The sequence below is a fragment of the Pan paniscus genome, chromosome 18, assembly GCF_029289425.2.
Source record: "Pan paniscus chromosome 18, NHGRI_mPanPan1-v2.0_pri, whole genome shotgun sequence".
Taxonomy (NCBI): Eukaryota; Metazoa; Chordata; class Mammalia; order Primates; family Hominidae; genus Pan; species Pan paniscus.
In genome coordinates, this window is record NC_073267.2 from 57,060,214 (window position 1) to 57,085,873 (window position 25,660).

General features: G+C 37.1%; 1 protein-coding gene across 4 annotated transcripts in view; it reads left to right on the plus strand.

Annotated features, from left to right (window-relative positions):
• Positions 1 to 25,660, plus strand: part of PHKB (phosphorylase kinase regulatory subunit beta) — a 240,443-nt gene that overhangs the window by 145,835 nt on the left and 68,948 nt on the right. For all 4 annotated transcript variants that reach the window (XM_008973202.5, XM_003819794.6, XM_008973201.6 and 1 more), the window contains one exon: positions 4,850 to 4,944. In XM_008973202.5, coding sequence (XP_008971450.3) covers positions 4,850 to 4,944 — 95 coding nt within the window. The remainder of the gene's footprint in view (positions 1 to 4,849; positions 4,945 to 25,660) is intronic.

Consider the following 25,660-nt stretch of genomic DNA (forward strand, 5'->3'; position numbering starts at 1 on the left):
GGAAGTTGCCTAAACACTCAGGTGCCTCTGGTTCATCATCTGTAAAGTGATAAGGTTGTTGTGAGGATTAATGAATGAATATATGTGAAATACTTAAAACAATGCCTGGAGCTTAATAACTGTGTAGGTATTGCTGCTGCTGCAGAGGCAGCGGTGGCTCTGGCAGACTCTGCTGCTGCTCTTCCTCCTTCTTCTTGTTATTCTACTGTTAATACTACTTTAATTATTATTGAAAAGATCTTCCAAGAGTTACTAAAATCCTTTGGTGATTTTGTCTCAAATAACAATGCAGATGTGCCTGGAAGATACCCCAGGATAGAAATCTAGTATAGAAATATTCCTAAAACTGCAAAGAAATTTATAACCATTGGTTCCTTGCTCTGTCATATTCACTACCTAAAAGCAATTTATAAAAAGCTATGGAAAATGAACTGTAATCTTTTTAGTAAATATTATACATGGGTACATTTATACAAAACTCAGCATAGTATTGTTTTTAAAGTGATCAGTGTAGAGCCAAAGATCAAGAATGAAATAAACATGTTTTATAGCTTACATGCAGTAAAAATGAAGAAGTGTGCCGACTCACTTTAGAAGTTGGATTTTTGTTTTTGTTTTTGTTCAATTAACTTGCACATGTGTGAGCATAACTAAGATAACTTTACAGATGCGGACTTGCTGGGTTGGAAAATACGCTCACTGTAAATTTGTGTAGGTAACTGACAACTTGCACTCCAAGGAGGTTTTGCAGAATTGCATTTCAGGGGCTTTTCCTACCACTACCACCCCTCCCCTGCATGTTCTTTTCCAGGCCCATGGAGAAATCCTGCTGTAGTGAGTGAGCCTCCGGTGCTGATGGGTATCCTTCAAGTGTGTTACAGCAGAAGACAGCAGAGAACCACAGACTTAGTGCCTTCCTCCCCACTGCCTCTCACTCTAAATTTCCATCCTCGTTATACCCTAGGATTTTATCAAAAGTTGCCATAAGGAACTACCATGTTAAAAGGGCTTCCATTTTTACAGTGCAACAGCAATTGAGGACGTTGCCTTCATGTTGGTCAGTGCCCCATAAAAAAACGCCCCTTCTCAGAAATCTCTTTTAGAATTTTGTATCAGGAAACATTATTTCTTAACCAACTGATTTCCTTCCTATTATTTTTCTGATTTTTCTGAAAGAAATCTGACTTCTTTCCTATTATTTTTAAAATAGCTTTATTGAGATGTGATTTACATACCATGTATTTTACCTATTTAAAGTTTACAATTCAGTGATTTTTGGTATATTTATAGAGTTGTGCAACCATCACTGCCATCAGTTTTACAATGTTTTCATCATCTCCCTGCCAAAAAACCTCATGCCCAGTAGTAGTCACTCCTCATTTCCTTCTCATCACTTCACCCTCTCCCCCAGCACTAGGCAATGGCTAGTCTACTCTCTAATTCTATAGATTTGCCTATTTGGGACCTTTCATGTAACTCGAAACTGATAATGGACCTTTGTGTCTGGCTTCTTTCGCTTAACATAATATTTTCAAGGTTCATCCATGTTGTAGCATGTTTCAGCGATTCATTCCTTTTTTATGGCAGAACAATATTCCATTGTATATATACATTACATTTTATTTACCCATTCATCAGGAGATGAACATTTGGGTTGTTTGCACTTCTTAGCTATTATGAATAATGCTGCTATAAACTTTATATAAAATTATTGTTTAACATATTTTTCATTTCTCTTGGGTGTATACCTAGGCATGTAATTGCTGGGTCTATGCTAAGTCTTACGTTTAACATTTTGAGCAACTTCCAGACTGTTTTCCAAAGCTGCTGTATCATTTTGCTTTCCCATCAACACTATTTGAGGGTTTCTGTTTCTCTACATCTTTGCCAACACTTGTTCTTACTTATTTTCTTTTTTTAATTGTAGCCTTCCTAATGGACATGAAGTGATACCTCATTGTGGTTTTGATTAGCATTTCCCAAATGACTAATGTTGTGCATTTTTTCATGTGCTTATTGGTAATTTGTATATCTCCTTTGGAGAAAAGCCCATATAGACACTGTGGCTATTTTTTAATTGGGTTTTTTCTTTTTATTATTATGTTGTTATGAATTCTTTATATCTTCTAGGTTTAAATCCCTTACAAGATATCTGATTTGTGAATGTTTTCTCACCATTCTTTGGGCTGTTATTTCACTTTCTTGATGGATCTTTTGCGGCACAAAAAAGTTATAATTTTGATGAAATCCAATTTATCTCTTTACTTCTTTTATCACTTTTGTTATGATGCCATAGTTTTGTCTAAATCAGTCACAAAGACTTACTTCTATATTGTCTTCTAGCAGTTTTATAGTTTTAACTCTTACATTTAACTCTTTGATCTATTTTGAGTTGATTTTATATATGGTGTGAGGAAAAGGTCCAGCTTCATTCTTTTGCATTTGAATATCCAATTGTCTCAGCACTATTTGTCAATAAAAAAACTTTTTTTGGCTGGGCATGGTGGCTCACACCTGTAATCCCAACACTTTTGGAGGCTGAGGTTTGAGGCCAAGAGTTTGAGACCAGCCTGGCCAACATGGCAAAACCTTGTCTCTACAAAAAACACAAAAATTAACCAGGCATGGTGGTAAATGCCTGTAATCCCAGCTACTCAGGAGACTGAGGCACCAGAATTGCTTGAACTTGGGAGGTGAAAGTTGCGATTGTGCCACTGCACTGCACCTGAGCAACAGAGCAAGACTCTGTCTCAAAACAAAACAAAGAAAAATCCTTTCTCTCCCTACTGAATTGTTTTGGCACCCTGTCAAAAATCAGTTGACTATACGTGCAAGGGTTTATTTTTGGACTCTGTATTCTATTTCTGTCTCTATGCTTATGCTAATGCCACACTGTTAATTACCATAGCCTTTGTCCTTTCCAATCTGATACTTTTTATTACTTTTTCTTTCCCAATTTCCCTGGCTGGAACCTCCAGTTCAATGTTGAATAGAAGTGGTGAGAGTGGATATCCTTGTCTTATTCCTGATCTTTAGGGGAAAAGCATTCAGTCTTTTACCATTGAGTGTGATATTAGCTGTAGCTTTTTCATAGATTCCCTTTATTAGGTTGAATACATTTTCTTCTGTTCCTACTTTGTTGAATGCTTTTTATTCAAGGATGTTGAATTTTGTCAAATGCTTTTTCTCAGTCTGTTGAAGTGATCACATAGTGTTTTCCCCTTTATTTTGTTGATATGGTCTATTAGTAATTAAGTTTGTGATGTTAAGCCATCCTTGCATTTGTGGGATAGATTCTACTTGGTTATGATGTGTAATCCCTTCTTTATGTTACTGGATTTGGTTTGCTAGTATTTTGTTGAGGATTTTTGTGTCTATATTCATACAGATTTTGCTTTGTAATTTTCTTGTGATACTTTGATTTTGGTATTAGAACAATACTGACCTCTTAGAATGAGTTGGGAGGTGTTCCCTCTTTTTTTGTGGGTGGGGGGGGCACAGTTTGTGAAAGGTTGGTTGTAATTTTTCTTTAACTGCTTGGTAGAATTCACCAGTGACGCCATCTAGTCCTGAACTATGTGTGGGTGCGTGTGTGTGTGTGTGTGTGTGTGTGTGTAAAGTTTCAATCACTTTATGCACTTTTTACCAAGCTGTTTAGATTTTCTATTCCTTCTTGAGTCAGTTTTGGTAGTTTGTGTCTTTCCGGGAATAATTCATCCATTTCATCTAGGTTATCTAATTTGATGGCATGTATTTGTTGATATTATTCTCTTATAATCCTTTAGTTCTGTAGTAATGTTTCTTTCTTGAATTCTTGATTTAGTAATTTGAGTCTTCTTTCTTCTTTTCTTGGTCAATCTAGCTAAAGGTTTGCAAGTTTTATTGAGCTTTTTAAGAAACTACTTTTAATTTCCTTGATTCTGTATTGTTTTTCTATACTGTTTCATTAATTTCCACTCTAATCTTTATTATTTCCTTCCTTCTGTTGCTTTTGATTTAGTTTGCTCTTTTTCATCCACTGTCTTTTTTTTTTTTTTTTTTGAGATGGAGTCTCTCTCTGTTGCCCAGGCTGGAGTACAGTGGCACAATCTTGGCTCACTGCACCTTCCGCCTCCTGGGTTCAAGCAATTCTCCTGCCTCAGCCTCCTGAGTAGCTGGGATTACAGGCACACACAACCATGCCCAGCTAATTTTTTTTTTTTTTTTGTATTTTTAGTAGAGATGGAGTTTCACCATGTTGGCCAGGCTGGTCTCAAACTCCTGACCTTGTGATCCGCCCACCTTGGCCTCCCAAAGTGCTGGGATTACAGGCATGACCCACTGTGCCCAGCCGTCTCATCCATTGTCTTAAGGTGGAAAAATAGGTTATTGATTTGAGATTTTTCTTCTGTTTAATATAGGAATTTATAGTTATAATTTTTTCTCTGAGCATTGTTTTACCCACATCCCATTGATTTTGGTGTTTGTCTTTATTTTCATTCATCTCATCAGAAAGTATATTAGAATATATTTTCTCATTTCCCTTTTGATTTATTATTTGACCCATTAGTTATTTAGTAGTATGTTTTCATTTCTACATATGTGTGAATTTATAAGATTTCTTTCTGTTATTGATGCCTAATTCCATTCCCTTGTGGTCAGACAATATACTTTTTATGATTCAGTCCTCTTCTATATATTGAGGCTTATTTTATGGCCTAGTATGTGGTATATCCTGGTGGAGGATGTTTCATGTACACTGAGAAAAATGTATATTCTTCTCTTGTTGGAGTATTTTCTAAAAGTCTAGTTGGTTTATAGTGTTATGCAAATGCATTTTCGATAATGTCATTCCCCTTCTTTTTTTCAGCTGATGAACTAATTAGTCCTAAAGACATTGATCCTGTCCAGCGCTATGTCCCACTAAAGGATCAACGTAACGTGAGCATGAGGTTTTCCAATCAGGTAAAGAATTATTGTATTTCTTGATTTAGACTCGTCCAGAGACATTTAAGCTTAATTGAAGAGGAAATTTTTGTTCTGAATAGGTTTTTGTTGTTCCTTCTGACGGAAAGGTTTCTCCCTCTTCTGGTTAGTTAAGATTTACTTGTGGTAAAGGGCTATTTGTTAATGAGGAAGTAGATTTCAGATGGGTCCAACAAAGTGCCTTGCAGGTAAACATTTCCATCTTCAGAATGTTGAGTTTAAGGTGTCAAGTATCTTTGAGAAGAAGCAGTGCATCTGGGTGGCAGGAGGACCAATGACTGAAGGGAGTGGGATCCCCCAAAAGGCCTGTGCTTGATGTCTCTCCTGTGCTGTGGCTCATGACAGGGCTGCGTGACTGACAGTTGTTACAGCAACAGTGACTTGGTGACGTGTTGGGCAAGGAATAGTGTTAAAATTTTTACATTTAGTAGCTATGGATTCAGACTGTGTTGTGTCAACAAAATAAGTGTTTGTAGGATCAGCAAGATTGATATTGACTTGAGCAAACCCTCAAGTATTAAATGATACCAGTAATGAGGACTGTTAAAATGAGAATGTTGTGGATTGTGGAAACTGCCTGAAGAGAAAGGGAATGAACCTGCATGTGTGCCTGGGATTCTAAGCAGTTAACATGCATTTAATAAGATTGGTATCAACGCTTACAGAAGATAGGCTTACAAATGGAAATGTTCCTTATATTAAAAAAAAAAATGTGTATTATACATACACAGACACACACACACACACAGAGCAATAAGTGCTTGTTTTAATAAGAGAAAGGGAGAGCCAACGGCCCCGTTAGATTCTATTGCACTGTTTCTCTGACTCTTTTGCTGGTCTTCAACAAAACATGTAATGACTCTGAGTTGTTTATGGATGAGAAGCTATTTGAGAGACTTGTAAATAAATGCTATGGTTTTCTCAAGAACATAAAATTCCTGTGTTAATATGTGATGAAAATTTCTCACTGGCCTGTTAGCTCTTTATGTAAGGGGGTATTTGGCCTTTATCTTAGTTACCGCTCGTGTTGGTACAATTGGCAGAGTTGTTCTCAGCACTTGGCGACGTGTTGGGGAAGGAATAGTTTTTAAATTTTTGCATTTAGTAGCTATGGATTCAGAATGTGTTGTGTCAACAAAACAAGTGTTTGTAGGTACAGTGCAAGTGCACAGTCTGTACTGATTTGAAATACACCATTTTACTTGAAGACATGGCAAAATAGAGAATTCATCCAACTTCTTATTACCAGTGCTATGACTGAGCCATTTTAAGACTAATGTGTATCACTTAAATAGTATTTCACATGTGTGACCCACTTCTCTAGAGTGATGAAACCTCAAAGCCTTTTCTTAGAAAATAAATTAATAGGTCACAGATTTGAGGTGTGCAGACAGGAGCCAGAGAACATCAAAGCATTTCATAGACATATGGCTAACAAAATCATCAGTTTAAACAGTTGTTTCATGCTTGACACATATAATGATGGCTGTGGGTTATGTGTAAATTTTGGTGTACAATATACTACTTGTAACTCTTTCTCTCCTGCTCAAGAAAGCTTATCAGGAGATGAGTAACTGAGAGTGAATTTTAAAGAGAATTCACTCTACAGGTATGTTTTATGTCAAAATTACTTTGTACTGCTGCTACTGAATTATCTGTGTCATGCCTCCCAAGTGGAGCCACATCCTAGCTAAGAGAAATGCTCCTCTCCTGTAGCCACGTGGCAGATTACCTCTGTGCAGTGTTGTATACAGTTTCTGAGAGGGAGGTGATGGGGAGATTTGCAGCAAAAAACTACTGGGAGTGGATATGTCACCATGTGGTTGGCAGCTTGGTTGTGGTGGTATATAAAATACTGAAGCTGCCTTGCCACTTTCTCAGCCATTTTAAGCAGTAGGCAAGACCTGGCATGCCCATGTCTGTTCCCGGGGCTGGGTGAAGTGGACTGATGAAATAGAGGGGTCAGACATATCCCCAGATGTGCAGCCCTCTGTTTGAAATGTTGGTGTCAGTAGCCACTTAGTCATGATTGACCAGGTCAGATTTTGTAACTAACTGATCTTTGGGAATTCACTAGGTGCTTTAAACCCTACCACAAATTAGGAAAGTAAATAGGGAATAGTAAAGTCCAAGCAGTTTCTGAAAATGGTAGAAGTGCTTGTTCCCGAAAGAAGGTATGTCAGGGATCCCATGACTGCCCTCAGCCACTGTAATTCACTAGAGGACTCACAGAACTCAGAAGCTGTTACACTTAGACTTAGAGTTGATTACTGTGAAAGGATACAGATAAAATCAGCAAAAGGAAAAGGCATGGGGCAAGTCCTGAGGAACCTCAGCACAGGCTTCCAAGTGTCTTCTTCCAGTGGAGTCAAATGAGATGCTCTTAATTACCGTAGTGAGGATATGTCAACACATGCATAGTGTTGCCAACCAGGGAAGCTTGCTCAAGCTTCATTGTGTATAGTTTTTACTAAAGGTCGGTTATGTAGGCATGCAGCATCTCAACTGTTTTAGCACCAGCCCCACGGGGAAAAACCAGATGTTCACCATAAATCACATTGTTAGTGCCAACTCTCTGGACAAACTGGTACACTGTGGCCCAAGGCCTCAGGCATGCAAAACACTCTTACCATCTTGTGAGTCTTTTACTTTTTCTCAAATGTTTTCTGTTTCTTTATTTTTGGCTATATTTTACATTAATTACATTTTATTAAAATTTTGTGTAATTTTGTGTAACCACCATCACGGTCAAAATACTTAATTGTACCATCCCATATCACCATAAGGCTTCCTTGTGTTATTCCTTTATAATCATACCCACTTCCTTCACCCCAGTTCTTAACCCGTTGCAACTACTAATCCGTTCTTTATTTTATAATTTTGTCATTTTAGGAATGTTATAAAAATTGAACTGTACCTAACCTTTTGGGATTGGCTTTTTTCACTCAACATAATTTCCATGAGATTCATCCAAGTTTTTGCATGTATCAACAGTGTATTAGTCCATTCTCAACTGCTATAAAGAAATACCTGAGACTGGGTAATTTGTAAAGAAAAGAGGTTTAATTGGCTCATGGTAATTTGTAAAGAAAAGAGGTTTAATTGTAAAAGAAAAGAGGTTCCACAGGCCGTACAGGAAGCATAGCAGCTTCCAGGCTTCTGGGGAGGCCTCAGGGAGGTTTTCCTCATGGAGGAAGGCAAAGCAGGAGCAGGAGAGTGAGGGGGAGGGCCTACACATTTTTAAACAACCAGATCTTATGAGAACTCACTGTGCAGTACCAAAGGGGGATGGTGCTAAACCGTTCATGAGAACTTCACCTCCATGATCCAATCACATCCCACCAGTCCCTACCTTCAACACTGGAGATTACAACTAGACATGAAATTTGGGTGGGGACATAGATCCAAACCATATCACATAGTTTGTTTCTTTTTATTGCTGAGTTGTACGCCATGGTATGGTGGTACCTTTGTTTAACCATTCACACATTGAAGAATATCTTACAGGTTATTAGAACATTTCTTAGAATTCCACTTTAATTATTCATAACGTTCATTTATAATGTTTTTTCATATATCACTTTTTAAGTTTTCATTAGTTGGTTGTTCTAGGAATTACTGTATACATACGTAAGTTATCAAAAGTGCAGTGGTATCATTTTGCCACTTTAAGTGAATTATAGAAACCTTACTTCTTCCATTAGTTTCCCTTACCTTCTTCATTTCTTAAACATAATTTTTAAAAATATTTCCTCTGTCTTCATTGAGCAGCACATCAAATTGTGTGAAAATTTTTGCTTCAACCATAAACTTTGATTAAAGAAGTTCATGGGATGACGGATAGTCTATTGTACTGACCTCAGTTTTTACCATTTATGTTCTTTCCTTTCTGAATGTCCCAGCCTTCTTCTGTTATCATTTTCTTTCTGTTTGGAGACCTTCCTTTAGACATTATTTATGGGTAGGTCTGCTAGCAACAAATTTCTTAGTTTTCCTTTGTCTGAGAATATCTTTATTTCACCTTCATTCCTGAAGGGTAGTTACGTTGGATATAGGATTCCTAGTTAACAATTGTTTTACTTCAGCACTAAGAAATATTGTGCCACTTCCTCTGGCTTCCGTAGTTCCAAATGAGAAATTCCCTGTCAGTTCAAATTTGTTTCCTCTTTGTTGATGCTGCAAATATGTTGGCCCATCAGCGCTGTGGTTGTGAAGCAGAGGTTGGGTTGGCTCACCAGGACTTTGAAGTTGCTGCTAAAGACAGATTGGCCAACTGGTACCTCAGTTGAAGAGCTGAGATTAGAGCTCCCCACTTGGTCTCTGTTGTGCTTTGCATTTCCCTGTCCTCTGGTGAGAGAAAACAGATTTTTCTTTTTTTCTATGCCTATTGATTATTTCAGGCTGCAGACTCCTGCACTGCCCAGCCTAGCATATGTGTAGTCTCAAGAGTCTCACTGCATTGCCATTCTTCAAGTGCTAAGGCCTCTGGCCAGTCCAGTGTGCTTTCTTTCCAGCTTTCAGAATCCTTTAATAGTTATCTGTCTAGGCCATCTTGTTCCTACTTCCAATTTTTATAGTGGATAATGTATGTTCGTAAGTCTTTCTACAAGTAAAAAAGATTTATTCTGTTCCTTTACTCATCTTTTTTCTTCAGAGTAATTTTTTAAACAATAATGGCTATCATTTATTGAGCATTTATTTTTAATAGCAGCTTTATTGAAGTATAATTTGCATCCCATACAATTCACTAATTTAAAGCATGCAATGAAATGGTTTTTAGTATATTTACCAGAACCAATTTTAGAACATTTGGAACTATTCAGATACTGTGGCCATTTTTTAATTGTTTCTTTTTATTATTGTATTGTAACAGTTCTTTATGTATTTTGAGACCTTTATATGATTGCAAATATTTTCTCCCATTCTGTAGATTATCATTCCAGTTTCTTCTTGGTGTCATTTGAAGCACGGAAGTTTCTAATTTTGAAGAAGCCTCATTTATCTATTTTTTTCCTTTAGTTGCTTGTGCTTATGGTGTCATGTCTAAGAAAGTATTGCCTAATCCAAGGTCATGAAGATTTGTGTCTGTGTTTTCTTCTAAGAATTTTATAGTTTTAGCTCGTATACTTAGACCTGTGATCCATTCTGAGTTAATTTTATATACAGTGTGAGGCATAGAGCCAGCTTCATTCTTTGTATGTGGTTATCCAGTTGTCACCATTTGTTGATTCTCCACAGTAAATTTTTTCTTTTTTTAAATAAAGTAAAATATATATGATATATATCAATTAATATATATTTTATATATTTATATGTAAATATATATTTATAATATATGAATATAAATATATATTTATAATATATGAATATAAATATATATTTATAATATATGAATATAAATATATATTTATAATATATGAATATAAATATATATTTATAATATATGAATATAAATATATATGTATAATATATAAATATAAATATATATGTATAATATATAAATATAAATATATATGTATAATATATAAATATAAATATATATGTATAATATATAAATATAAATATATATTTATAATATATAAATATATATGTATAATATATAAATATAAATATATATTTATAATATATAAATATATATTTATAATATATAAATATAAATATATATTTAATATATAAATATAAATATATATTTAATATATAAATATAAATATATATGTATAATATATAAATATAAATATATATGTATAATATATAAATATAAATATATATGTATAATATATAAATATAAATATATATGTATAATATATAAATAAATATATATTTATAATATATATATTTATAATATATAAATATATATTTATAATATATATATTTATAATATATAAATATATATTTGTAATATATAAATAATATATATTTGTAATATATAAATAATATATATATAATATATAAATATAAATATAAAACATATGTTAATATATAATATTTTACATATAAATATCATATATTAATATATAATATTTTACACATAAATATCATATATTAATATATAATATTTTACATATAAATATTATATATTGCCCAGACCAGCTCGGCTGTGGAGAACCTAACCCAGCGGCGCTAGAGGAATTAAAGACACACACACAGAAATATAGAGTGTGGAGTGGGAAATCAGGGATCTCACTGCCTTCAGAGCTGAGAGCCTTGAACAGAGATTTACCCGCATATTTATTGAGAGCAAGCCAGTCATAAGATTTAAAGGGATGGGCCGAAATAAAGGGATGGGTCTGGCTAGTTATCTGCAGCATGAACATGTCCTTAAGGCACAGATCACTTGTGCTATTGTTTGTGGTTTAAGAACACCTTAAGCAGTTTTCTGCCTTGGGTGGGCCAGGTGTTCCTTGCCCTCATTCCGGTAAACCAACAACCTTCCAGTGTGGGCGTCAAGGCCATCACGAGCATGTCACAGTCCTGCAGAGATTTTGTTTATGTCCAGTTTTGGGGCCAGTTTATGGCCAGATTTGGGGGCCTATTCCCAAGAATATATAATGTATAAATATATATTATATATAAGTATATATTAAGTAATATAACTATTTTTATATAATATAATGTATATAAAATATATAATATTTATATATAATATAAATTTTTTTATATATTTACATATAAAACGATATATATCATTTCGGTCATTCATAAGTGTACAAGTCAGTGGCAATAAGTACATTTACAATGTATCATTGTAGCTATTGCCTCTATGTATATGAAAATCTTTTTTATCATCCTCAACAAAACTTCTGTACCCATTAAGCAGTGACCCTCTTTCTTTCCTCCCTCCAGCCCCTGGTAATCTCTATTCTACTTTTTGTGTGTATGAATTTGCCTATTCTAGTTACCTCATATAAGTGGAATCATGCCATATTTGTCTTTCTGTGTGTGGCTTATTTCACTAAGCATAATTTCCATACTAATGTTTGTGTGTTTCATTAATATGGTGTTTTTCTTTCTTCCCACTGGTTATTTTGTCACATACCTGGTATTTCTCATCATTCAATCATATATTAGTGTGATAAGTGGGCTGATTATTCTCAGTGTATTAAGTAGTAGTCTGCTACTCCCACCATCCCATCCAGAGGTGAGGGAGATGTGATGGGGGTTTTGTCTCCTGGCTAACCTTATTGATGAGTCAGGGATCTGGTTGGGAACAAAGAAGACTCTTAACACCCTTGCTAAATGCCAGAACATGAAAGGCTTTAAGAATCTGTTGTTTGCAGTGGAAGCCTTAACTCATCCCAGCCAGCTTGTTCTGTATATTTGGAGAAAAGCCCTGCTTTATTGCTGACCGTGATTCCCTGTGTGGTACATGGGGCTGGCCACTGTGGCCTTTAATCAGTCCTTTTATTCACTTCCGCTTCTCCCACCTTTACTCCATTGTGCTTGCAAATCCAGTGCCCCTCTGGGGCCCTTCTAGTTGGTGAGTCAGCTCCCATACCTGCTGCAGCACTTTGGTGATACTCTAAGTGGTATCGTTTGTTTTATGCAGGTTTTCTCTGCTCTGCTTTATTCGTTAATGCATTTTTATTTGCCATCTTTTACACTAGAAATGTGTTTAAATACCTTGTTGTCTCATGACCTTCTTTCTTTTTTTCATTGCTCTGGCTTAGTCTTTTTTGTTTATTTTAAATCTGTAGCTGGTCTTTTCTCTGGGGTCTGAAGAGAGATGAGAACTGAGAGCATATGTGCACTCTGCTCTCTGGAACTAGGAGCCCAGGCCTCACCTGCTGTGCTTGAGTCTTTCCTCGTTATTTCTGTTGAGTGTCTTTTTCTCCTTCTATACTCAATGTTTCTTCAGATCTTAGGGAATAAACCGAACACTGTGATATATATGAATAGAGTAGATATTTACTAAATAATTGTGATGTCCCCAAATAGATACAAACCAAGTAAATTAAACACCAGACTTATTTATGTTGTCTGAGAAAGTCATATTTGAAAGAAAATTTACCCCAAACTTTTCGTTGGACCGTCCTTTATTCTTATAAACAGGTCTTTATTCTTATAAACTTTATTCTTAGAAAAACAGTGTCTGCTTTTCTACCCCCACTTTTCTATGTCACATTTGATTTGGGGAAAATAAATTATACAAAATACCATATTATCCCATCCTATAAATTACTCCCGGAAAACAAGTCATGTGTTTAGAAGCTGTGCCATTAAGACTGATTTCTTTTGCATACTTTGTGTTACAACACTTGTCACTATTGCAGTTGTTGGTTTACATGCCTGACTTCCTCAAAGAGGTCCTGAGTGTAGAGAATGTGTCTTACTCTTGCCTTCTCTTAGCCTAGTTTGGTATTTGACAGGACCAGAGAATAGAAGTGATAGATACAATGATAACTACTATTGATTGTGTTTCTTTTGTTTATAGGCACTGTACATGCCACTTTTACCCACATTATATCTGATTTTAACATTTTTTTCTGAGACAAATATTATATCCATTTTACAGGTAGACAGTGTGAGTCTCAGAGAGGTTTAGTAATCTCTCCAAGGTCACACAGTTGTCAAGTGACAGAACCGATATGAAGGTGTTAACTGAAGAATGAAAGGAAGGAGGGAATGTCAAGCATTTGGAAGCAGTGATTTTTGTAATGGTGTGAAGGAGTTAACAGGAGAAATAGCTTGTTCTTGAACAGCCTGGCTGAATATCACATCATAGGAACACAGTTGCACCTGTGCCTTAGGATGCTGAGAGTTCTGTGAAAGTGATCTGAAAAATTAAACACAAAGATGCCCCATCAGTACAAAATGTATGCTGGGATTCATTATATCATCATGTTAATTATTTCCTTCTTTCTTCTTCCCTGTTATGCTAGGATGAAACCAAGTCCACAAATCTATAACAGTAATTTTAGTAGGGATTTTCTTCTTCCTTATCCAAAGGAAAACGCTTTCAGGAGGTGTTTACTCCCTCTCCCCATTCACCCTAACTTGTTCCTGTTAAAGGGCCCATCATCTTCTGTTGCTTAGGTAATTCTAGTGCCCACTGATTATCTACGAATGATACCTTCGTTGTTCATACTGCAGCGCCTCTGCCATGCTAATGTGAGATAATGGTTTCTTGAAGAGTGTTTGTTTCCAGCCTTTGCAGCTCATTCAAACTTGGGAGAGCTCTGGTTGCAGCAGAAACTGCAAGCAGCTGTCTATATGCATTTTATTGATTTATTGTATTTTGCATTACAGTTGTCCACTAGGTATAAGGTGACCCTTAGAGAACATCTATTTATAGTAACTAGGGGTTGGGTTTCTGGAGTTCTATAGCAAATGGACTTATTTTTACATGTGTATTATACTAATTAGAATACAGAAGATTCCTGGTTAAATAGGAAAATACACCTAATACCTTTTTAAATGTTTTTGGAATATTGTCTGAAACTATTATATTTAACAGGCAGTAGCCAGCCAGGAATTGCTTTTTTCTCCCTTCATTTTGTTTTTAAACCAATTTAAGAAAAATTGATGTTTTTTCTCAAAATAGATGTTGTTGGATGCAGCAGAATTTTTACATAAATAAGCCATTCTAGTGTCAAAGGAAGAATTATAGAAAAAAATATTCTGATATGAAAATGCTATTTCAATATTCAAGAGTACAAATAGGAAAGGTTTCATATTGTTGGATGTTCTGCCTAGCAAAATGGTTAAGAACACAGGAGGCACACTGCATGCTTCTGAATCCAACCTTGGGCTTAGCAGTTGTTGTTACTTGTATTTTGATAGTTCCAATGCAGACATGACAATTAATTGAGGTGCCCAGTAGTTAATAGAAATAAAAGATGCAAGATTGTATTCTATTGAACATGGTTCATGGTGGAAATTAACCTATGGGAGCAGACAATTCTTGGAAGGCCAGGCTCCAGGCTTCATTCTTTCCCACAGTATAGGTAATGCAGATGGTGGAGTAAAGAGATGTTCTGGCCGGGCACGGTGGCTCACGCCTGTAATCCCAGCACTTGGGGAGGCCGAGGCGAGTGGATCACGAGGTCAGGAGTTCAAGACCAGCCTGGCCAACATGGTGAAACCCCGTCTCTACTAAAAATACAAAAATTAGCCAGGTGTGGTGGTGTGCACTTGTAGTCCCAGCTACTCGGGAGGCTGAAGCAGGAGAATTGCTTGAACCTAGGAAGCAGAGGTTGCAGTGAGCCAAGATTGTGCCACTGCAGTCCAGCCTGCGCAACAGAGTGAGACTCTTGTCTCAAAAAAATAAAAAATAAAAAAAAAAAAGAGATGTTCTAGGAAGGGCAGGACAGTGTAATCTAGCAAGAAGGTTAAAACAGTATAAAGTGTAAAGAATTTTGATTTCTTGGTTCAGGAAGGCTGACTACCTCATTGGCTGGGAGGAGCGGCAAAGCACTGGCAGAAATTCAGGTACTAGTTCTTTAGACCTTGTGTGATTCACTGCATTATAATCTGGGGAAGGACTCCTAGCATCTCTGGAGTGTAGTTCTCTAATCTGTAAAATTATTTGGCTGGGTTTAATTCATAAATCCCCTTCCAGCGCTTCTGTTGCTGGCTTCCATAATCTAGGTTATTGGTAACCTTTAAGTGACTTTAGTGGAGTAGTGTGCCCAGACGCCAGACTGTAGGGAGTTAAAGAGGAATTATATGGTGGAAGACCATCTGCTCAGGAAGTTGAGTTTACTGCAATCCAAGAAAGGTTATAAACCCCTCCTAATTTGGTAGATACATTATATAGCACTCCTACAGTATGGACTTGTAGCGATTTCCCTTTTTAAAGTTTTGTTCTAAATCTCTTCAGTTTTTAAAGATTTATTAGTCTTTAAAAAGATTTAAGGATATTTAAGGTGATTTAAGGAAATTATGCATGTGGCTCAGTTTTATCTGGCTCAGTGTGTTCTAATGCTCTCAAATAGTTTAACCAGTTTGAGACATAATTTCTACTTAAAAGATTAAAAAATAACAACAACAACTTCACTAGCTTGGCAAAGAAATAAAGCGTTTGTGTGGGACCAAAAACCCAAGCATGGGAGTGAATTTGAGTACTGAATAGAAGTTCTTATGATTATCTTAGTAAAACAGAATAAAATAGTCAAGGCATCAAAGATGCTTCTGAGAGAGCCTAGCCTGAATATGCCACAGCCGCACAGAGTTTCTCCTCAGGTAATTCTGTCTGCCGTCTTGAAGGGTAATGAAGAGTCTCTTATCAATTGGTATTTATACCTGAGCCAATTAAAATTCAATGCCTTGGTAAAAAAAATCCAGAACTGAGAAAACTTGAATTGGAAGTCAAAAAAATGAGCTTAAACACATTTAATAACATCATTCTAATTAACCCACTTAACCTATTAAAATTAAAAGTTTCAATAATAGGCATGATGTATAATGAAATATTTCATCTACAGGATGGAAACTTCTTATACTCATGGCTAAAATGTAAAAGAAGGAAAAATAGAAGTAAGAAAGCAAGATTTATGGTCCAGAATAAAGATATACAAGGATTATTATGATCTAGTATTGTTTTAATGAATCTATATTTCTGACATTTTTCTCTAAGGAAAGAAATCTCAGTTATTCATAAATATGAATAAATTTGTGAACTTAACCTGAAATTTACCTACTTCACGTTGTTTCCTCTTTTGAATCTATTCACAGTTTTAAAGGTCTAGTGATCTTTGGAGAAAATCTATCAATTAACGCCTTCTAGCTCCACCTTGTTTAATAATCTATATCCTGACAAGTTGCCCCCTTCTAAAACAAAGGATTGGGCTTTGGGAGCGTCTACTTTCTTGAGGAATGATTTTTCTCTCATGAGGTCCTTGGAGAGTTCCATGTATTTTTGCTGTCATGCAGGTGAATAAAATACAAGTATTTTTGGTCAGCTACTTGAGGCAATATTTTACGTTAATGGCAGAATTATTATGGTAGACCAGATCATGTGTATTGACACACCCTTGAGAGAATTCAGTTTCTCATTCAGTGACACCCAAGCTTTGAATCTGTGAAGTAGACTAGCCCATTTAATATGCCAATTAAAATGGATTGATCTGCTTTGACAGTCTTTGGAGAAAAGGCCAATATGAAAGGAATGCTTTTTAGTCATAAGAGCTTATTTTCTATGCTGCAAGTTTCCAAATTGAGGATGAAAGTCAGTACTTGTTTGCTAAATCATGTACATATTTATATAGATCTCAGCTAAAAACATATAGTACACTTGGTCTCTCATTTTTCAAATTAATGAGGAAGTGGGAGTTTCATGCTTTCTCCTCTAAATATACAAATGCATAGAATTTTGCATGAATTACTTCCTTAAAGATCAAAGAACACTGCATATATGTGTAATAAATTTTTGTTTTTAAGGAAGTAATATAGTATAGTGGCTTTGCATCTCATACAGGCCTAGCTATAAAACCTGTCTCTTCCACTTATTAAATGTGTGACCTTGGACAATTGAATTAATCTCTCTAAGCCCCACTTTTGTCATATTTTAAATGGGAATAATGATCCCTAACTCAGGGTTGTGTTTATGATTAAATGACAGTTTATGTAAACCTCTTAACCAAATGTCTGACACATTATGCAAGCTAAATAAATATTATTGCTGTTTTTTATTTCAATAATTTATTATATAAGTAATATTTCTTTCTCATTAAAGAGATGAGAAAAAATCCTAAAAAGTCTGGAGGAAAACATTATATTTTCAACATTTTGGATATATTTTTTAGGCTGTATTCAACTTAGAAAGAAATTGAATGTTTAGCATTTAACCTGTTAGATTTCTTTTATCCCTTTGTGTGATTAAGACTATCACTGTATAGACAGAAGCCATTGTTTTAATGGCTTTTGAACTTGGTTTTTTTTCTTTTTGGTTCCATTTTTTAATGGAGCTAATTTTTTAATTAGCTCCATATATTGACAGTTTTGATTTTTTTTTTTTTTTTTTTTTTTTTTTTTTTTTCTTGAGACAGAGTCTTGCTCTTGTTGCCCAGGCTGGAGTGCAATGGCGCAATCTTGGCTCACTGGAATCTCTGCCTCCCGGGTTCATGTGATTCTCCTGCCTCAGCTTCCTGAGTAGCGGGGATTACAGGGACCTGCCACCATGCCTGGTTAATTTGTTTTTGTATTTTTAATAGAGATGGAGTTTCACCAGGTTGACCAGGGTGGTCTCGAACTCCTGATCTCAAGTGATCCACCCGCCTCGGCCTTCCAAAATACTGGGATTACAGGCGTGAGCCACCTCGCCCAGCCTGACAGTTTTGATTTGTTATAGATACAGCTTAATTGCTTATTTCTTCTTCTCAGATTACATTATTCTGTTGTGTCCTATACTTCTTAAGAATGGTATTGAATTAGAAATATCAGAATATAATGCCTAAGAAACCTGCCTTTTGAAAATGTTTTGTAGAAGCTCAATGAAGGCTACATATTCATATAATTCCTATAATTTTTGTATATTTTCATGAATAATTTTCATAAACTTTATGAATCTCCATGAGTTTTGAGCAAATATTTATATTTTAATGTTCTCCTCATTTATTTCTGTGAGCATCTTTATTGTTTCCCCAACCTTATTAAAAACATCTTTTATGGGAGCCTGTGGTTTATAGAACCAACTGGTTTATGAAGATGAATTGAAAGGGACACTGTAACATGGTCAGGTATCTGGACACTGATTATGGCTCCTAATCATATCATTAATCAGAAGAAACTATAAATTCAGCCCAAGAAGATGAATTTAATATGGCAAAGAAGAATGAATAACCCTATGTAGCAGAACATGAGCCCTTCCTTGTACTTAAGTCAAAATTGTGCAAAGTGGGAGATGGAGCTTTAATTTCTCAGAAGGGTTTATAAAAGTAAAATTAAAACTAGACTAATGGGTTCTAGTACATGCCAAGATCATTGCTTCTAATTACAATTGGAACTCTTCCTCTGAATCCCAGAAGACTAAGAAAAACCTCTATCCCCAGGCATTAACTCACCCAGCTTTTTTCCCTCTACCTTTGGCTGTTCCAATTGATATTCAGTCTTTCCTCTATATTTTGTACCTTTCTCTCTACTTACTTCTTTCCCTGACTGTATTTAAGTGCTGCGCAGCTATTCACCTCTCTCAAGGGCCTGTCTTACTTCCCTTCTTTCCTTCCCTTTCAGACAGCTTAGAAAAATGCTTGCACCATCTTCATGTCCTCAGTTCTCAGTCACTCCTTGTAATGCACAGTCTGGCTTCTTACACTGTCACTCTACAAAAACCACATGCAACAGGTTATTAATCTCCTCCTAATTGATAACTCCAATGATCTCTTTTCAGATGCCAGTCTATTTGACTTCAAAGACATTCAACACAATTGAACACTCCTTCCTCCTTTAAACTCTGTAAAAGCATAGAAGTAATCTTTGATTCCTGTCTGCCTGCCTCACCTCTTCTCTTCTAAATCCAGTCCTATCAGAATTCTGTTTTCTAAATAGTCCCCAAATATTTTCACTAGCTCCCTCTTCCCGCCTCTTCACTTCACTATAGTCCAGGTCACCATTATCTCTCAACTGCAGGCTCCATCTAATCTCCATATGTCTACTCTGCCCCGTGCAAGTCATCTCTATATGGCAGCAAGAGAGCCACCATCATGTGAGTTAATATGTATGTAAAGTGTTTAGGCAGGGCCTGGCCCATATAAGTACCATATATGTGTTTATTACTATTGTTGTAGAAATGTAGATTATATTGAGTCTTTTCCTTGTTTGAAACCCTTTTAAGTAGCTTTTCATTCCACTTAGATGAAAGCCAAATGCCTTGTTGCCTGTAGGGCTCTGTGGGGCCTTAGCTGTCTCCACCCTTATCTCTTGTCACTCTTTTGCTTGCCTGTTATGCTCCAGACACACTGGTCTCCTCTTACTTTCTCCAGCACTTCAGGCTCTCTCCTCCTCAGGGCCTTTGCACACTCTTCCATCTGCCTGAAGTGCCTATTACCAGACCTTAGCACACTCCTTTTTGTCTCTAAGTCTCAGATTTAATGACACCCTCTAAGAGTTACTTTCTGACCATCAATCTAAAGTAGCCTCTGTCTTCAGTTACTCTAATATATTACCCTTTACTTTTATTATGTTTATTTATATAAATTTAATCATCTTTCTCACTGAAATGTAAGTTTAATTAGAGGACTTTATTGTCTTAATGACACATAGTAAATGATAACTATTAACTGAATCAATTCATTAATGGCAAGTTTTTATCTTCGAGAACAGCTCAGGTACCTTTTCTGTAAAGTCCTTGTCAATTCCCTGAGGCTAAGTTGGATGCTCCCTGTCTTGCCCTCAAAGTACCCATTAAGAGCATCGTATTTAATAGCCTATTGAAGTCCTTATTTAGTTGTCTTCTCTCTTATATGGTGAGTTCATAAAGAGTAGAGAAAATGTTTCATTCATCTTTCTGCCATCCTAGTGCTTACTAAGTCTGGATGCATGAAAAACTCAGCAAACTCTCAAGGGTTTCTCACTAGCAGAAACCTTTCTAGTGTACAAAACTGTTAAATTCTCTCATTGATATAGAAAACCCTTAGGTTTACTTGCAAAGAGTGATGGTGGAGTATCTCCTCTGCAGTTGGGTCCCCTGTGTGAATCCGCACTAGAAACAGTTTGGCCTCAACTCAGTGAAGATGGCTCTGTGGTGCTAAAGGCTTGTTGGATTCTAGAGCCTGCTGGGTGCCTCTGTAGTTGTTGGGTTTGACCCAGTGATGATAAATCTTGCCTCAAGTTGGCCCTTGCATTGTCTTTCCAGCCCAGTCTTTTTGTCGTTTAGATGAGCATCAAGTGCCAAAGAAGAAAGTAGAGCAGGTTTTCATGCCCTTCCCCTCCAAGGCCTCTCTTCTTAGGTGTCTTTCACACTGTAATAACTGCACATATAGCCTTTGCATTCATTTCCACTCCTAAGTGGAATGGTGCACTTGGCAATTCTCTAGGAAACTGAAAAGTTTATGGTACAGCCAGTAAGATGCAGCAGTCTGACTTAGCGAAGAGAACTCTAGAACAAGTCAGTCCCGAAACAAAGATTCTGCTTCTGGGACTGCCACTAACTTGTAAAGGGACCTGGGCTATTTCCCCTCTCTGGGCCTCAGTCTTCTCATCCATCAAGTGGATTACTGATTTTATCAAGGAAAGCCAATTTTCAGACAAAATCTTAAGTAGAATTTCAGCATATAAAATAGTTGTGCTGCTCTGGCTGAAATGGAGTCCTGCCACTAGTCTCTCTCGTAGACCCCTCCTACAGCCAAATGATAGAAATGGCCCCCTCCCATCTCTGACATTTTCAACTCAAATCCCAGGGAACAGATCCCGTTGGTACAAGCATCCGAAGGAGAAAAATTAAAAACACATCGGGTTACTGGACTTGCTTCTTTTTCTCCCATGATTCTAAAACCTGGTTTCTTATGGTTTACCACTAGGGACCTTTCTTTGCTTGTAACCCACGACCTGAGGTGTTTCTAAATGACCAAAAAACCTGAGAGTTAAATGACTGGATTCTTGGAATCTGTTCTCCCCTTTCTGCCTCTTCCTGCTCTGTTTCACCCTCATCTTACTTATCTTTCCTGATGTTGATCTTTCCTGTTGTGTTTCTATGGCGTTCTCGTCATTCGTTCTTCCCCTTTGTCATGATTAAAGCTATGAGAACACCGTAGGTCAGAGTTTCTCCACCTGGGTTCATGTGGCCATTTTGGCATTGTTTCTATGCAGTATGCAAGACTGTTAGCACTGTCATTTCCTTAAGATAAAAATTTAGAAACACCAGTTACAGCAAGTACTTAGAAAGGGGTGAAACAGTTTTACAAATCAATTCATTGTGACAAAGCGTTCGTTATTCTCTTCCACTATAATCGCAGTCATTGAAAGAACTGCTGTCAAAAAGCATTGCGTGATTTATTCATTTGGGCATTTGAAACAATGTGTTTGAGGTCTGGGAATACTTTTAAAAATTCATTTGTTTTCCTCTTAAATAGAAAGCTTATATAATCACTAATCCAATATATAAATACACAGAGCCTAAAGGACCATTTTCTCCCAGGCCAAGTTGACTCTTGAGCCAAGTTTAGCTTTTTAACCATGCTTGATATTGTTATTCCTCTGATATTTCTACTTAACTTTCCTCTGCTTTCCTATTAATTTTCACATGTTGCTGCTTTGGCTTGGTTGGAAATGTCAGAACAAGATGCCAGTGTGTCTCAGTCAGGACATGGCTGTGTTCAAACTACTGTAGCCTGTTACTTGGCTTCTGTGGGAAAAATACTGGGGGTGCAGTGTTTCCAGTTGGAATTGAGATGTATAAAGCATCTGCCTGATTTCTTCAGCTAATGAGGTTTTGCTGAAAAATGAGTGTAATGAAAAAATGCTGGATGTTGGCAGGACCTACTGATGAAGTCTAATGAGCATAAATGAGTGTTCTGTAAGGCCCCCAAAGCAGAGGCATAGAATGTTTCAAATACACTGCCCTTGAGCAAGACCAGCCTGGAGGATGCATTTATTTGTTGGCTCCTTTTTCTTTCCTTCTCTCCCTCCTCCCTTGCCTTTCTTTCAATAAAAGACCTATGTAAGCCAGACACAGTAGATTATTTTATGCAATATAGGGCATATTAAAAATAAAACTACTGGCCGGGCGCGGTGGCTCACGCCTGTAATCCCAGCACTTTGGGAGGCCGAGGCGGGTGGATCATAAGGTCAGGAGATCGAGACCATCCTGGCTAACACGGTGAAACCCCGTCTCTACTAAAAATACAAAAAATTAGCTGGGTGTGGTGGCAGGCACCTGTAGTCCCAGCTACTTGGGAGGCTGAGGCAGGAGAGTGGCGTGAACCCAGCAGGCAGAGCTTGCAATGAGCCTAGATCACCCCACTGCGCTCCAGCCTGGGCGACAGGGCGAGACTCTGTCTCAAAAAAATAAATAAAAATAAATAAAACTACTTAGACCAGGGCTCAATACAATTGCAAAAGTTAGAATTATGAGCTTTACATGCTATATGATTTAACAGAAAAGGCAGTCATTTTTATATTTGCTTATCAAGAACTAAAGAATTTAAAGTTCATATGGAACCAAAAAGGAGCTCGCATCGCCAAGTCTCTCCTAAGCCAAAAGAACAAAGCTGGAGGCATCACGCTACCTGACTTCAAACTATACTGCAAGGCTACAGTAACCAAAACAGCATGGTACTGGTACCAAAACAGAGATATAGATCAATGGAACAGAACAGAGCCCTCAGAAATAACGCCGCATATCTACAACTACCTGATCTTTGACAAACCTGACAAAAACAAGCAATGGGGAAAGGATTCCCTATTTAATAAATGGTGCTGGGAAAACTGGCTAGCCATATGTAGAAATCTGAAACTGGATCCCTACCTTACACCTTATACAAAAATCAATTCAAGATGGATTAAAGACTTAAACGTTAGACCTAAAACCATAAAAACCCTAGAAGAAAACCTAGGCATTACCATTCAGGACATAGGCCTGGGCAAGGACTTCATGTCTAAAACACCAAAAGCAATGGCAACAAAAGACAAAATTGACAAATGGGATCTAATTAAACTAAAGAGCTTCTGCACAGCAAAAGAAACCACCATCAGAGTGAACACGCAACCTACAAAATGGGAGAAAATTTTCGCAACCTACTCATCTGACAAAGGGCTAATATCCAGAATCTACAATGAACTCAAACAAGTTTACAAGAAAAAAACAACCCCATCAAAAAGTGGGCAAAGGATATGAACAGACACTTCTCAAAAGAAGACATTTATGCAGACAAAAAACACATGAAAAAATGCTCACCATCACTGGCCATCAGAGAAATGCAAATCAAAACCACAATGAGATACCATCTCACACCAGTTAGAATGGCGATCATTAAAAAGTCAGGAAACAACAGGTGCTGGAGAGGATGTGGAGAAATAGGAACACTTTTACACTGTTGGTGGGACTGTAAACTAGTTCAACCATTGTGGAAGTCAGTGTGGCGATTCCTCAGGGATCTAGAACTAGAAATACCATTTGACCCGCTATCCCATTACTGGGTATATACCCAAAGGATTATAAATCATGCTGCTCTAAAGACATATGCACACGTATGTTTATTGAGGCATCATTCACAATAGCAAAGACTTGGAACCAACCCAAATGTCCAACAATGATAGACTGGATTAAGAAAATGTGGCACATATACACCATGGAATACTATGCAGCCATAGAAAAGGATGAGTTCATGTCCTTTGTAGGGACATGGATGAAATTGGAAATCATCATTCTCAGTAAACTATCGCAAGAACAAAAAACCAAACACCGCATATTCTCACTCATAGGTGGGAACTGAACAATGAGAACACATGGACACAGGAAGGGGAACATCACACTCTGGGGACTGTTGTGGGGTGGGGGGAGGGGGGAGGGATGGCAATGGGAGATATACCTAATGCTAGATGACGAGTTAGTGGGTGCAGCGCACCAGCAAGGCACATGTATACATATGTAAGTAACCTGCACATTGTGCACATGTACCCTAAAACTTAAAGTATAATAATAATAGTAAAAAGAAAGAATTATATTCTATCAAAAAGCAAATAAGGCCTGTAATCGTAGCACTTTGGGAGGCCGAGGTGGGCAGATCAGCTGAGGTCAGGAATTCAAGACCTGCCTGGCCAACATGGTGAAACCTTGTCTCTACTAAAAATACAAAAATTAGCCGGGCATGGTGGCACATGCCTGTAACCCCAGCTACTCGGGAGGCTGAGGCATGAGAATCACTTGAACCTGGGAGGCAGAGGTTGCAGTGAGCTGAGATTTCGCTGCTGCACTCCAGCCTGGGTGACAGAAGGGAAACTGTCGAAAAAAAAAAAAAAAAAGAAAAAGCAGATAAGAAAATAGGTGTTTTGTAAACAATGCTTGGAATTGAGTTTTCTTAAAACGTGATCTCAGGTGTCTGAAGAAGAGACTGTTGGTGAGATTTGGCAGACTCTACTCCCCATGAATGTAGCATGTTCCTGCACCCATGTGATTGTTAATTTTACGTGTCAACTTGTCTGGACCACAGGCTGCCCAGCTATTTGGTCAAACACTATTCTGAGTGTTTCTGTGACAGTGTTTCTGGATGAAATTAAAATTTAAATCAGTAGACTGAGTAAAGCTTATTTTCCTCCTTAATGGGAATGGGCCTCATCCAATCAGCTAAAAGTCTGAAAAGAACAAGGCTGACCCCCGCTGAGGAAGAGGAGGATTCTGCCTGTGAGACTGCCTTCCAGCTGGGACATGGGCTTTTTTCCTGTCTTTGGAGTTGAACTGAAACATCGGCTACTCCTGGGTCTGAGCCTGCCAGTCTTCAGACTGGAATGACACTGTCTGCCTTCCTGGGTTTAGGCCTTCGGACTCAGACTGGAACTAAACTGTCAGCTCTCCTGGGTCTCCAGCTTGCCAGCTCACCTGCATATCCTGAGACTTGCCTGCCTCCGTAATTGTGTGAGCCAATCCATATGATAAATCTCTTTCTTCTTCTTCCTTCCTCTCTCTCTTTCCTGTTTCTTTAGAGATCTCTGCCTGCTATAGCAAGCAGCACATAATCTGTGAAATACGTACTGTGACATATGCCATATTGACTTCAGACCTGGACATACGTGCAGTCAGGTTAAACTCTATCACTGACTAGAT